Below are 15,378 nucleotides of genomic sequence, written 5' to 3'. Positions count from 1 at the left end.
AGCCACAACTGCCGAGCCCATGTGCCACAACTATTGAAACCCACGCACCTACAGCCCGTGCTCCGCAACGAGAGAAGCCCCCGCAATGAGAAGCCCCCGCACCGCAACAAAGAGTAGCCCCCCTGCTCACCACAACTAGAGAAAAGCCCGTGTGCAACAACGAAGACCCAATGCAGCCCAAAAAAAGAAAAAAGGAAAACTAAAAAATTTTAAAAAGCCCACGCTGTCTGGAGTGACACCCCTCACCTGCCCCGCGGCTGCTGGGAGGCCCCTCGCAGAGCCTCCAGAGGAAGGGCCCGGCCTTGGTCACTGCCACGTCCCAGCATCTTGGGGGCCACTTCGCCACCCACTGCCCCCACAAAAGCCCAGAACAAAGGGGCACTTTCCAGGCCTGCCCCAGGAAGGGTTAACTGTTCTACCTCTGGGACATCATCCCTAAGCCCTGAGATGAGATGGAGCGGCACGAGGGCTCCCAGGGCCATCTAGGGACAGTTAAGCTTGGGCTGAGGGCCTCCGCTGGGCACTGCCCTCGCTCCAGGCCAACTGGCGGCGGGCACTTGGAACCCAAGGGCCAGAATCCTAAGTCCTGCGAGCCAGGCAGACGGATCAGTCAGCACAGATCCCTGCAGGTGTGGATGGGGAGGCCCCACCCAGCAGAGAGAGAGCCAGCCTGGTGTCAACAGCCCCCCCGGCCTCACAGCCCTCACTTCCCCAGATCCTTCCCGCATCCCTCGAACCCTGCCCCTCAGCCTGGCCCCAGGAGACAGGTCTTCAACAAGTGTATCTGTAAGATTTCCCCAGATCTTCTGGTGGGAATTCTCTTTACCACATCCCCCCGCCGCCCCCCATACCCCTGCCCCAGGAATTCCCGTTTTACCAAGTGGCCTAATTACGCCTGCAGTCCGGCTACTGCAGCTAATTCCCTCAGATGCGCAATCCCCTCCCCTCCCAGGAGGAGGAAGCACCCAGGGGTCTTTTCCCTCATCAGCCTGGGACGATTTTGCCAAGTCTGATGACACCCAGCAGGGTCACTGGCAACGTGGTCCACACACCCACAAAGGGGGACAGGGGCTGGGCCCACAGAGCAGCGGCCACACAAGCCCAAAGAAAGCGCTTTTCACAGAACTTTCTCCCTCTAGACCCAGCGGGGGGCTCCAGGGAGAAGCCACCGAATCAGAGCACAAGACAGGCAGAGGACAGCAATCCCTCTGAGACAATCCTCTCAAGTGGAGACTGCCTGCCCGGAGGCTGGGACCTCTCACGACAGCCGCAGGAGGCCCTGGTCCTCTAACGGCTGGCCCACGGGGGTTGGTGGCTGCCCCTGCAGTCTCTTAGGGCTCTGTCCGGCCTCATTTCTCTGACCCAGGGCACCAGGTTAATGACAAAGGGACAAGAAGGGGCTCAATGAATGTGCCTCTGGAAACTCTCTAAGGTAAGTGTGCAGACCATGAGGATGTGCAGATACACCCACAATCTTTAGGGCTGTCAGGCTGCTGGGAAGCCTCACCGCTACCAGCCCACCAGGGAGGCCTGGGACAGCATATGCACTAAATTATGTAGGAAACGCACACAGACATGTAGATGATGCATTGGCCATCCCCAGAGTTCTCCAGGGAGCAGTCTTGGGAGATTTTGAACACAAACAAGCCCAATAAAGGCATCTGTCACCAGGCCAGGTGGGCCTGGTGACAAAGGCAGTGATTCCTAGTCACTTTTATTTAACCAACAGTTGACGAAGCTAACTGCAAATCTTCGCATTACAAACTACGAGGGACACAAAGGGGAGCAGGACCCTGGTCCCCGCTCTCAAGCACTTTACAACATGCTTCACAACTTTAAAACCTGGCATCGACCTGCTGGGTGACAGCTTCAGAGCCAGGTGGGGGAGGACCCCATCACCCTCTCATTAGCACTCTGCACAGTCCTGAGGTTCTCTGTGCAAGGTCTGGGGGAAGAGCGAGCGCCCCCTAAGCATCCCACCAGGCCTCGTCTCCTTGCAGGGCTGTCCTGGGCCTGCGTTTGCACATCCATGAAACGGGCCATCCCCGTGAGAAACAAACCTCCCTTATGCAACAGCAGAGTATGGTCACAGGCAGCCGTTCCCAAATCCAAACTTAGGAGATGAAGAGTCAGCATCAGTTCAACCATGTGGCTCAGCGGGTCGGCCGCCCACCTCGCAGCCAGGCCCAATGCTTTTGTGAAGGGAGGACTCCTTGGTCCTTTGGGGAACAGGACTCCCCAGACGCTGATACCACTTCTAGCTCCCTAGGCAACCCCCCGCCCCCCGAGGCTCCCTTCCCAGCCTCCTTTCCATCTTTTCAGCATCTGCTCAGTCTGTAACCATGCCCATTCCTTCCCCACCATCCTTGGAGATAAATCACATGGCTCCCAACCATGACCCCTGCGTGAGCAAAGACCTGCCCCCCCCAGATACATCACCACGTCTCCCCTAAAAAAATACAAATCCCACAGACGACAGACATGTAAGTACAGGCTACAGGTCAAGGGATCAAACAGGTGGGAGTGTGATCAAGGCAAAGGGTACCAGAATGACATTTTCCTGGGAGCCAGAGCCAAATGCAGAATCCCCCTTCTCAGCTGGGCCTTAAAGTTCTGGAGAGTACAACAGGAAGGTCAAGAGAACCAAAGTCTCCCAGAGCAAGCGGTCCTGGGGGCGGGGGGCGGGGAAACCCCGTTGTTTCCCATCACACTGAGGCATTCACAGGTTTGGCGCATCATGGGGGAGAGAGAGAAGGCCGACTCTGCTGGATTCACAGCGTTTCCCCCGCCCCTTCCCTCCTGCCTCCCCAGGGGCTGCTGCCCCCTAAGGAAGGGATAGAGCTCCCGGGCCTCTCCCAAATTTGCATGAGAACACAGCCAGGGACCGAGAGTCAGACTCCGGGGTGGCTCCAGCTCTCCTCTGTGTGTGCAAGGATCCAGACCAGCGCTGTCGAGTGGAACCTTCTGCCCTGATGGAAAGGTCGCCTCTCTGTGCTGCCCAGTGAGGTGGCCGGCACCTCAGGAGTGGTGGTCCCTGGGCACTTAAGATGTGGGTGGAGCCACTGAGGAACTGACTTTCCCGTTCTGGCACTTTTAAGTTTAAACAGCCACCGAGTGCTGACTGCCGCCGCGCTGGGTGGCTGTGGGGCCCCCTCTTTGGCCCAAGGTGCTCGCCTGTCCCCCACACCCCCAGCAGGACCACTCTCTCCCTCTGTCACCGCTCCGCTCACACAGATGACAGCCGCCCAACCAGCCAAGGCGCCACATATCACAAGAGGAATGGACACGCCTGGGCCTGAGACGTCTCCTCGGGGGGCCCGGCGGGTGGGGTGAGGTGCGCGAGCCATGCTCTATGCCCACGGGGTGCCCAGCAAGACTTCCCCAGGGGCCAGCTTCCTTGAAAGTGGACACTGAAGGTTTATTTTGTTTTGTTTCTTAACTCAATACAGATCGGAGGCAATGAGCTCTATCCCTTCAAGGGAAATGAACTCACACCACTCTGCAGAAACCCCCCCATTCAGCTATCATGAACTATTCCTTACTTCTCAAGAATGAGGTACAACACCAAGGCTGAAAGGAAATCGCGGTGAGAGGGTGCCCCCAAGCACAGGCCCCCTCAGTGATCCTGGGCCACCAGGCGGCTGGGATGGGCAGGGGGGGAGGTCTCTCGGCCCCCAACCCTGAAACCCGACGGCCACACAGCACCTTATGAGCCAGAGCTGCCTGAGTGGCGCCGGCAGCCAAGGACGCCCCAACCTGCCCTCACTAACGGCGGGGATTTCAGCTGCCAGCCCCACTGCCCCACACTGCCTCTCCTGGCTTCAAGCCCCTGGAAGGCAGGGGCAGCAGGGGAGGGTGAAGAAATAAATGATCCTATGTCAGGGGTTGCAATGGTCCTGGGCTTGGGTACTGAAGAGGAGAACACCCTTGGGTCCGCCAGGACTGGCTTAACGTTTCCAGATAGAAGGGAAAGGGGCCGTGGGGAGAGTTTAGGGAGGCTGGGGAACACCCTAGGTTTGCAGCAAGGTTCTCGGTGGCGGCTCCAAGATGCTGGGGAAGGCAGGGAAAATGGGGTGTGCTAGGGGGAGAGGGTAGTGGGTCAAAGTCACGGCATCAGACTAAGGGATGCTGGGAGGAAGTGGGCGACCCTGAACGTTAAGGAGACACATGGGTTCAGGAGAGACTGCAGGTCTCTGCAGGGAGGACGACTATGGTTAGAGGAACCGGAAAGAGGAGACCTGGACTGGGGGACAACGTGGGGAAGCGTAAATCAGAGTCACGGGGCCAAAGAGGGCCCGAACTGAGGGGAGTGAGGCATCTGGTGTCTGAAGGGCGTGGAGGCTCCAGGTCCGAGCAGAAATGGTCCCTGGACCTGGTCAAAGAGGGTCTGAAGGTGAAGAGACAGACCCTTGGGGCCCTGCGGTCCAAGGGAGAGTGATCAGGGCCTGAAGGTAGAGGGGCTGAGCAACAGGGTGGGTCACAGTCATCTGAAGAAGAAAGCCCAGGTCCAAAAAAGGGGGCCGCTCAATGCAGGCCTGGGTCCTGGTGGGAGAAGACCCGGGACCCTGCCAGGGTTTGAGGAGGAACAGATGCTCAGGCTGAGGCAGGGGCAGGACCAGAGGGGAGAGAGGTCAGCGTGGGCCTAGGTTCAAGCAAGGAGGAGGCTGCAGACCAAGGCCCCAGGAGTTGTGGGGAACTCAAACCCCAGCAAAGGTTTAATGCCGGGAGTTTGAGAGGATTCATGGCCAAGGGGCCAGAGCGGGCAGGAGACACCGACTGGCCCTGGATTCAGACAGGAAAGGGGGTACAGGCCGGATCAGAGGAATCTAAGGGGCCCCCGGGGGGCTTGGGGGACTCAGGACTGTGCCGGGATCCCGAGGGATGTCCCAGGGGGCGCTGGGTCGGAGTGGGGTCATAAGGGGCGTCCCAGGGGGATGTGGGCCAGACCGGGGTCCCGAGGAGCGTCCCAGAGCGTTCTGGGCTGAAGTGGAGATCACGGGGGTGTCTCACGGGGATCTGAGCCAGACCGGGGTTACAAGGGTCTTCCCAGGGGACTCTGGGCAGCGGGGGACCGGGGTTCCCAGGGGGGTCCGAGGCGCTCTGACCCGGCGGGGGTGGCGGATGGGGGAGGGGCGCCCCCGCCCCACATAAAGGCCGGGGGAGCTGCGGGCGCGCACAAAGCTGGGCGGGCGGGCGCCGAGCGGGGGCGGGGAGGCCGGGACCAAGGAGGGTCGGGCCCAGCCGGGCGGGCGGGTAAGGGAAGGAGGGAGGGAAGGAGGGAGGGGGCCGGGCGGGCGGCGCGGGCTGCGCTGGGGCGGCGCGGCCGTTCCTCACCTGATTGTCCATGGCTGGCTCCCCGCCCCGCCCCCGGGCCCCGCGTCGCTCGCCGCCGCCGCCGCCACTCAGCGCCGCCGCGCCGCCCTCATTGTCTGTCAGGCGCCGCCGCCGCCGCTCCCGGCCGCCCGCCCGCCCGCCAGCCCCGCGGAACCGGAAACCACCGCCAACCCGGGTCGCGCACCGACTGCGGGCCCCCGCCGCCGACTCGGGCCCGCTGCCCGGACTGACAGCTGCCTAAGCCAGTCGACGACGCGGACGGCGACTTGTGGGGCGGGACTTCCGGCCTGGCGGGGGTCTGCCGGGCTGCGGTCAGAGGGACGAAGACCGCAGCCAATGGGGGGCCCGGACCGGAGGGGCGGGAGGAGGGAGGGAGGGAGGCGCGAGGCGAGCCCAGCAGAGGGGAGCGCGAGGTGTGCGCCGCACGTGGAGGGGGGCGGGGGCAGAGGCGGGACGGGAGCGCCGCGCCTGCGCACTGTGGCCCGCAGGGGGCGCTGCCCAGTGACCCGAGCTTCCTCGGGCTGAGCCTCCCCGGGGCCCGAACCTCCCCGGTAGGGAGGAATCCCCAGGGACACTTTTGTTTCCTGGCCACGTGTTGCTGCTGTGTGATGGAATGAGACCTGGGCTCTGGAACTGCAGATTAATTTTCCAATCCTGGATCTGTATCATGGTCAACTCCCTTCTTACCCTGAATCTCAGTTTGCGTCTGTAGAATGGGGACCATCACGGTGTGATGCTAGTACGTGGTAATCTGAATGATACAAATCTAAAATCTACTGCATTGACATAACCGAGAAGTTCTCGTTGTATCCACGAGATTTATCATGCTAATCCCTCCAAAAGCCGTTTTTTAATTTACCCATGATAATATACCGCGACTTGTAAACTGTTTATATCGAACGTAAACATATTGCCCCATCTTTTTCAGGATCCTGTAAGCCACTTGTCTCTTGGACCTTAGGCCTTCTACCTGCAATTTGGGGTCCCTTGTGCAGTTATTTTAAATCCCTTCTTATAAATAGAAATCAAGGTTTTTTGTTTGTTTGGCTTTTTGCCCCCCTCCACTTCTCACTTAAGTGTCAGGCAAGTATTCATTAGGTGGTGTGGCCTGTGCTTTGCGCTGAAGAGCAGCGCCGGAAAATCAGTTATTTTGGGATAGAAGTTAAGTCCAAACAAAAACTCTAAAGAGGGCCAGATCACTGTCATAATACATAGTAACACCGTACTTTTTAATCTAGGGCAGGGCGAGCTGGTTCGTGGGGGGAGAGGGGAGGGTGGAGGTCATGCTGAGAAAACAAGCAACAACTTTTTTTTTTAGATATTCTTCATAATTATACCCAATCACCATCTATTTTGTTTATTTATTGTTTTTGTTTTGTTTTGTTTTTCTGTGGCCGCGCCGTGGCATGTGGAATCTTAGTTCTCCGAGCACATGCTGCCGGCAGTGGAAGTGCAGAGTCTTAACCACTGCTCTGCCAGGGAAGTCCAGCAGCAACTTTAATGGGAGTACAACTTTAATTTTTTTTTTTTTTTTTAATCCTGTAACTGGATGTAAGTGGATCAGTGGTTCTAAGTGGTCCTTGAACCAAGAGGTTCAGCATCTCCGGGACTTTGTTAGAAATGCAATTTCTGGTTTCTCTTGATTTATGGAATCAGAAACTGGGTGTGTGGCCAGCTGGGGGTGGGGTGGTGCAGCAATTTGTCTCTGTAGGAAGCATGCAGTGAAGAACCTTTAAGCTACAGTTGTTGCAAAGAAAAGCTTCAGGAACTCAGCCTCCTCCCTCTTACTCATCTGGAAATTATCCTTAGATTAGATTCTGAATTGTTGCGGGTTTTCAAAACTACCTCCCTTGGGTTTCCCTGGTGGCGCAGTGGTTGAGAGTCCGCCTGCCGATGCAGGGGGCACGGGTTCGTGGCCCGGTCCGGGAAGATCCCACATGCCGCGGAGCGGCTGGGCCCGTGAGCCATGGCCGCTGAGCCTGCGCATCCGGAGCCTGAGCTCCACAGCGGGAGAGGCCACGACAGTGAGAGGCCCGTGTACCGCAAAAAAAAAAAAAAAACAACAAAAGACCAACTACCTCCCTGGAGCTCCGACTAGATCAGGTATAACTTTTTGAGCATTAGAAAGCATAATGGGGAAACAACCCAAGTGCCCATCAATGAATGAACAGACAAACAAAATGTGGTCCATCCATACAATGGAATATTATTCAGCCTCAAAAAGGAAGGAGATTCTGACACCTGCTACAACATGGATGAACCTTGAGGACATGATGTTCAGAGAAATAAACCAGACACAAAAGGACAAATACTGTCTGATTCCACTCGCAGCAGGTCCCCAGAGGAGTCAGATCCACAGAGACAGGAAGTAGATGGTGGGGGCCGGGGGCTGGGGGAGGGGCTGGGGAGTCAGTGTTTCATGGGGACAGAGTTTCGGTTTGGGAAGATGAGAAAGTTCTGGAGACGGATGGTGGGGATGGTTGCACAACAATAAGAATGTACTTAATACCACAAAACTGTGCACTTAAAAACGGTGAAAATGGCAAATGTTATGTTGTATATGTTTTTACCACAATAAAAAAAGGACCATTTAACTCTGTGAACATACAAATACACATGAGTCCATAGTGATATTAAAACAACAAAGCACATTTGTCACCTTCAAAGGTGACGAATTGTATGAACTCCTCACTTACCAAGCCTTTACAGCATGAAACCAGCTTCAGTCGATGAGGGAAGAAAGCCCTTTTTGCAGAAAAATGCCAACAAATAATGTTAAAAGGATGACAGAAAAATCACAGTTTTGAAACCCCTAATGAACGAATCATCGCAGACAAGAGTCGTCAATGGATGCTAAAACGATTAACTGAAAGGTTCATGGGAGACTGGATAGTATCGTGTCCACCAGTGATCTCCTCATAGATGGCCTACTAGATGCAAAGAGGGAAAAAATAACTTTCCAATGCAAGCATCATACCGTTGCACCTTTGTTCAGTGACTTTTAGCAGCAGAGCAAATGGGACACGTAGATGACAAGTTCCTACTAGGTGCAATGGGAAATACACAGCACCAAAAGAGTGTTCATGCCCCAAAAGTTTAACTTGAATCACACCTCTAGTTCTGGTTTACAGAAGAAACACAAAGGACAGAGGCACATGGCAGATGACACCATGAGAAGCAACCAGACAAATCCAGAAGGTGGAACTCTCAACAGCCTGGCTTTCTGGAGTCAACAGGATGGAAGGAAAGAAATGAGGACCGCCCAGAGGTCAAAGAGATGGTGTCATAACCAAGTGCAATGTTGGGTACTTCATTGGATCTTGGCTTTGAACAAACCAGCTGTGTCAACTGGGGACATTTGAACTTGAATTATATTGGATTATTTTTAAACTTGTATTTTGTTAGGTGTGATCATGGAATTATGGTTGTGTAGGAAAATGTCCTTATTTTTAAAAGCTGCATAGGGGTGAAATGCCACCAGGCTAATCGCCTTTAAAATAACATTAATTTAAAAACTAGACAATGCAAATATGGCAAATGTTAAGAATTGTTCAATCTAAGTGATGGGCATATGGGATTTCATTAAACTGGTCTCTATACTTTTCTGCATGTAGGACATTTCTATAATAAAAAGTAAAAATGTTAAAAATGCATCCTTTGCCTAAAATTGAACCACTCTTTTCCTTCCTCTGGAGGTAAACAGAGGGCTGCTCCATTTTGTCATTAGTATGGCCATGTCCTAGCCAACACCTGCTGTACACAAACTCCAGTGGATGAATCTTAAACTCATTTCATCCTGACAATTGTAAGAGGTAGGTGTCATTGCCCCCATTTCACAGGTGAGGAAACTGAGGCTCAGAGGAGGTGAGTTACCCAAAGTCCCATGCTGAGTATATGTCAGAGCCAGGGACCCACCGAGAGTCCAGAGCTACATATCTGCCACCCTGTGTCTTAACTTAGTGCCTACTAACAGCCTCCCTCACAAGAGCATCTGTACACGTTTGCTGAATAAGGATATCAGGGAAGACTTCCTGGTGGTGGGGGGTGGGGGGTGGGGAGGAGATTGAAACTGAGACTTGAATTGCATGGAAGGTGAATTCCGATTTCTTTCGGAGGAATGAAGAATGTTTAGATAGTAAGTTAGAAGGTGGCATTGTGCACAATATTGCTCTGATCGTCATTTGCTGTATAACAAATCACCCTAAACTGAGTGACTTAGAACAACGCTAATCACTTATTGTTGGGACCCAGTTGTTGGACCTTCAGAGATTCTGGTTTCATTAGTCTGGAGTAAGAAAGGGCCACCTCCCCCTTCCCCCTTTTTAAAGTTCAGCTGGGGATTCTCATGTGCAGACTGGGTTGAGAATCACTGAGCTGAAGTTAATAACACTTTTTGTTGTTACTGTATCTAGTTTTGTGGTTATTTTTGATCCATGGCAAATGACTTCTGGAAGTGACACAATGTTTCCTATTTACTTCAGTATGAACAAAGGGAGCAGATTTAAAGAAGAACATAAAGCAAATGGTAGTTTGAGCATTTGGCAGAATGCATGATTGATACACGTTATCCCGATGTTACAAGCATCTGCAATTCAGGCAGGACTTGGCAGAAACGGCTTCTCTGTGCCCCTCATGATGTGAACTTACTGAGGCCGAAGAAGCTCTCCAACACAGCTCACTCACCACACCAGCAAGTTGGTGCCAGCTATTGATTCTTCACCATGTGGGCTCCTCCACAGGGTGGCTTGGGCTTCCTCACAGCATGGTGGCTGGGTTCCAAGAGTGAGTGTCCCAAGAAAATCAGGAGATAGCTGCATTGCCTTGGATGATCTAGCTTCAGAAGTCACATGGAGTCACTGCCACCATAGACTAAGCCCACCCACATTCAAGGGCTCCTTCACAGAGGAGCGTAAAGGTCACATTGTAAGAAGAACATGTGGAATGGGAGATGTGGTTGCAGCCATTCTGGAAAATATACCATCTTCCACAGTTATTAACTCCAATATCTGAAGACCAGGTCCTGGTTAATTATAGATGATAGTGATAAAGTTTATTTAATTTGCTGTTAAATAAAGCCCAAAGCCTGTATAAATATCTACAAGGTCACAGATGAAGGGGCCAGGGAGGCACAGACCTCCCCTATCTCCCCGTTGCTCACTCTGTCTCTACACTGAACGCACTGCCTGGTACATAGTAGCTGCTCAAAAAAAATGCCTGTTGCATGACATGAAATAATAGTGAATCACATCGTGAGAAGGTTAGTTCCTGATGATTTCTCTTCTAGTCTTTCTAATTCCTTCAAGAAGAAAGTCTTGGCTTGGTGTTCACATCTCTTAAATTCCTCTCTGGCACCCTCTTATCTTCCTAATGACAAGAGAACAGACCAAGAGTTCAGACCCTGGGACAGGTGACTTACTTGGTATAGGGCCCTGCCTGTTCATCGATGTCTCTCGAGGAGCTTCAAAAAATACCAGTGCCTGAGGGCTTCCCTGGTGGCGCAGTGGTTGAGAATCCGCCTGCTGATGCAGGGGATATGGGTTCGTGCCCCGGTCCGGGAAGATCCCACATGCCGCGGAGAGGCTGGGCCCGTGAGCCATGGCCGCTGAGCCTGTGCGTCCGGAGCCTGTGCTCCGCAACGGGAGAGGCCACGACAGTGAGAGGCCCGCGTACCGCAAAAAAAAAAAAAAAAAAAAAAAATACCAGTGCCCGAGGCCCACCTTCAGAGATTCTGGTTTCATCAGTCTGGAGCATAGACTTTAAATTGGGATATAGTTGACTTACAATATTATATTAGTTTCAGATGTAAACATAGTGATTCAATATTTTTATAGATTATACTTCATATAAGGTTATGACAAAATATTGGCTATATTCTCTGTGTTATACGTTACATCCTTGTAACTTTTTTTTTTATACCTAGTAGTTTGTACCTCTTTATGCCCTTCACCTATTGTGGCCCTCCCACCACCCCTCTTCCCTCTGGAAACCACTGGTTTGTTATCTGTATCTCCACCCTGCCCCTGACATTTCTTTAAAATCAGCTGGGTAAACAACACGGTCCTACTATATGGCACAGGGGACTGTATTCAACATCCTGTTATAAACCATTGTGGAAAAGAACTTTTAAAAGAATGTATATATATGTATAACTGAATCACTTTGCTGTACAGCAGAAATTAACACAACATTGCAAATCAACTATAATTCGATAAAAATTTTTTTAAAATCAGCTGGGGATTCTCATGTGCAGACTGGGTTAAGAATCACTGAACTGCAGTTAATGGGACTTCCCTGGTGGTGCAGTGGTTAAGAATCCACCTGCCAGTGCAGGGGACACGGGTTTGAGCCCTGGTCCGGGAAGATCCCACATGCTGTGGAGCAACTAAGGCCACGTGCCACAACTACTGAAGCCCACGCACTCTAGGGCCCAAGTGCCACAACTACTGAAGCCCACGCACTCTAGGGCCCAAGTGCCACAACTACTGAAGCCCACGCACTCTAGGGCCCAAGTGCCACAACTACTGAAGCCCACGCACTCTAGGGCCCAAGTGCCACAACTACTGAGCCCACGTGCTGCAACTACTGAAGCCCGCGTGCCTAGAGCCTGTGCTCAGCAACAAGAGAAGCCACCGCAATGAGAAGCCCACGCACCGCGATGAAGAGTAGCCCCCGCTGGCCACAACTAGAGAAAAAGCCCACGCGCAGCAAGGAAGACCCAACGCAGGCAAAAAATAAAAAGAAGCACTGAGCTGCAGTTAATAACACTTTTTGTTGTTACTGTATCTAGTTTTATGGTTATTTTTGATCTATGACAAATGACTTCTGGAAGTGACCCAATGTTTCCTGTTTAAATACATCAGTGTGAGCCAAGGGAGTAGATCTTAAGAAACAAAAAGCAAATAGTAATTTGAGCATTTGGCAGAATGCATGATTGATACATGTTATCCCGATGTTACAAACAGTGAAATCCAGGCACAAGTCCCACAGCTAGAAAGAAACATTTTGGACCTGGGGAGTCTAGCTTCCGGTCTGTAACTGAACTGCTATATTAGGTTTCTATCGCCCTCTAGTGGTGCAGTTTATTTGCACCCAAAGGGAGGACTTGGTATTAATTCCCCTACCTTTCACCTTGTAGATGGTTCAGCCCTCTAAGACTTTTTTTGGAACCCTCTTTCTGGCCTTCAGCACGTTTCCTGCACCTTCCCGTTTCCTGCCAGCCACAAATGTACACACACCCACTCACGGCGGTATCGAATAAGACCAAGCTGGAGCAGAGCCTAGTGGGGTGTTGGAGACCTACCCCAGATTACCTTCAACTCAGAGCAGAGCTTGAATGTCACACTGAGGCACTTGTCTCTTATCCCATAGGCGGTGGGGAGCCAAGCATGGTTTGGGAGCAGACCAAAACTACGTGCAACAAGGCATTTCCCCAGAAAAGGACACTACACCGGACATTTGCAATTTCCTCCCTCCTGGCATCATTCTCCCTTTTTTAATTTTCTGGCAACAGTCCCTGATCTGAGGGCTCCCTCCAGTATGAGCCTGTAAGTCACCTTTGTGTGGACTTTTAGATGGCAGCCCTTCTGGGAGGATGCCAACTCATGACAGGCACAAAGCTTCAGAGAGGACTTCGACCCCCACTTGGTCCCTCTTATCCCCAATCAGACTCATAGTCAGAGTGAGGCTCCCCACCCCCCACAGAGGAAGCACATGCCCAAGTCTGGCCACTCAGAGGGCTGCATCCTTCTCGCTGCTGGGATCGGTAGAGGCGGGTGGGAGAGGGCATGACCTGACACCAGCCAAGAGTGACTCTGGGAGCTTTCTTAAATTTTAATTGAGGTAAAATTCACATAACGTCAAACTAACCATGAACCATAGTAAAGCGTATGATTCAGGGGCTTCTAGAACCTTCCCAGTGTTGCGTAACCATCACTTCTATCTAGTTTTCCAAGACATATTCTTCACCCCAAAAGGAAACCCTATACCCATTAGTAGTCACTCCCCATTCCCTCCTCTCAGCCCCCAGCAACCACTAATCTGCTATCGCCCTTCTGGATTTGCCTGTTCTAGACATTTCATATAAGTGAAATCGTAGAATATGTGCCTTTAGTGTCTGGATTTTCACTGAGTGTGATATTTTCAGGCTTCCTCCGTATTGTATCCTGTGTCAGAACGTCATTCCTTGTTAAGGAGGAATAATATTCCATCGTATGGATGCACCACTTTTGTTTATCCATCGATGGACATCTAGGTTGTTTCCACCTGTGGGTTCTTATCAACAGTGCTGCTGTGAACACTTCTGTATGCATATTTGTTTGAATACCTGTTTTCAATTCTTTGGGGTCTATGTCTAGGAGTGGAACTGATGGATCACATGGTGATTCTATGTTTAACTTGTTAAGGAACCAGTAAACTCTTTTCCACCACAGCGGTACCATTTCACATTCCTACCAGCAAATCACAAGGGTTCCAACTTCTCCATGTTCTCATCAGCACTTATCTACTGCCTTTAAAAAATATTAAGGGGCTTCCCTGGTGGCGCAGTGGTTGAGAATCCGCCTGCCGATGCAGGAGACACGGGTTCGTGCCCCGGTCCGGGAAGATCCCACATGCCGCGGAGCGGCTGGGCCCGTGAGCCATGGCCGCTGAGCCTGCGCGTCCGGAGCCTGTGCTCCGCAACGGGAGAGGCCACAATAGTGAGAGGCCCGCATACCACAAAAAAAAAAAAAAAAAAAAAAAATATTATGGCCAACTTAGTGGGTGTGAAGTGATATCTGTGGTTTTGATTTGCATTTCCCTAATGATTAATGATGTCGAGCATCTTTTCACGTGCTCTTGGAGCTTTGGTGTATACTTTTCTCCTTGGAAGGCTAGAAGTCTCGTGCTGCTGGCAGCCACCTCCTACCCATGAGGCAGACCAGAGGGATGGAGGGAACCTGGCCCTGGTGACATAATTTGAAGCCTAGATCCAGCCATGCCTGCAGCAGGCTAACTTCAAAGGTATATATGCCGATTAACCTTTTGTCATTCCAGCCAGCTAGAGTTGAACATTTTGTCCTTTGCCACCCAGAGTCCACCATGATGGCGACTGGGACTTACACTCTGGATGAGTACCTAGGCCTCCTTCCTACCTACCCACTGCCTCCATGCCCCAAGAGGAGGCTGTAAGGAGGGGTCAGCAGGGGCCAGGAGACAGAAGCTGAGGACAAATCATGGCTAGGGAGAGAGGCAAGAGGAGTAGGAAGCGGATGCTTTTCTATCTGCCTGCCCCCAGAAGATTTTGAATTGAGATTCTTAACTATCAGAGTGTCAGATGCCCTTTAGAGAATATCATGGAAGCACAGCTGCTCTCCCCACCAGAAACACCAGGACACAACATTTTGCAGACAATTCACAAGTCTGTCGAAATTCCCACCATCTCCACCCCCTTCTCCCACCACAATCCATCCTGAGGCCATAGGTGAAGAACTTGTGGTTTCTAGAACAAGAAAGTCAGAAAGACCCAGAAGCAGGAGACCTGAGATCCAAATACAGTCTTTCTTCTGACTCACTGTGGAGCAAGGAATTTGGGGGAGGGACCGTCCTGGTTCAAGTCCAGGCTGTGGGGGCCTGGGCAAGTTGCTTGCCCTCTCTGAGCCACATCTATAAAATGAGACTATTCTTGTCTGTCTGGAGGGGAGTCGAGGGTGATTAGGTTCCATGCTGTGTGACATGGACATGTAAATATGAGGGGCCCCTCTCCTTCCAATGCCCCCCATCTCTCCAGCAGGCCAGATGGTCTTCCTTCTTCTCCTTTTGGAGTGATGAGGTCCAGGGGCTTAGATAACATGCCCAGAAACCCATCTTCTGCAGAGAACGTCAAGTGGTTCATGGATACGAAATCCACCCCGGACCCCCTAGGTTAAGAACCTCTCACTCTGAGCTCTCTCTCATTTACTCAGCTCCAACCACAGCTCCCTTTCTGCTGTTCCACTTCATTCCTACCCCAGGAGTTGCACACCTGCCATTCCGTCTGTCCGTCATGGTCTTGCCCAGTTCTTGGAA

The 15,378-nt window shown here is 52.1% G+C and overlaps 1 protein-coding gene across 5 annotated transcripts in view; it reads right to left on the bottom strand.

The window, feature by feature from the left end:
• The window catches only part of MLLT1 (MLLT1 super elongation complex subunit), a 130,786-nt gene that overhangs the window by 59,109 nt on the left and 56,299 nt on the right, over window positions 1-15,378 (bottom strand). For 2 of the 5 annotated variants that reach the window (XM_059063282.2, XM_059063284.2), the window contains exon 1: window positions 5,335-5,397. The exons of the other annotated variants lie outside the window; for them this stretch is intronic. In XM_059063282.2, coding sequence (XP_058919265.1) covers window positions 5,335-5,346 — 12 coding nt within the window. In that variant the 5' untranslated portion in view covers window positions 5,347-5,397. Of the gene's footprint in view, window positions 1-5,334; window positions 5,398-15,378 lie in introns of those variants that run through there. 5 annotated transcript variants of the gene reach the window in all.

The sequence above is a fragment of the Kogia breviceps genome, chromosome 4 (assembly GCF_026419965.1).
Source record: "Kogia breviceps isolate mKogBre1 chromosome 4, mKogBre1 haplotype 1, whole genome shotgun sequence".
NCBI lineage: Eukaryota > Metazoa > Chordata > Mammalia > Artiodactyla > Physeteridae > Kogia > Kogia breviceps.
This window is presented reverse-complemented; position numbering and strand designations above follow the sequence as displayed.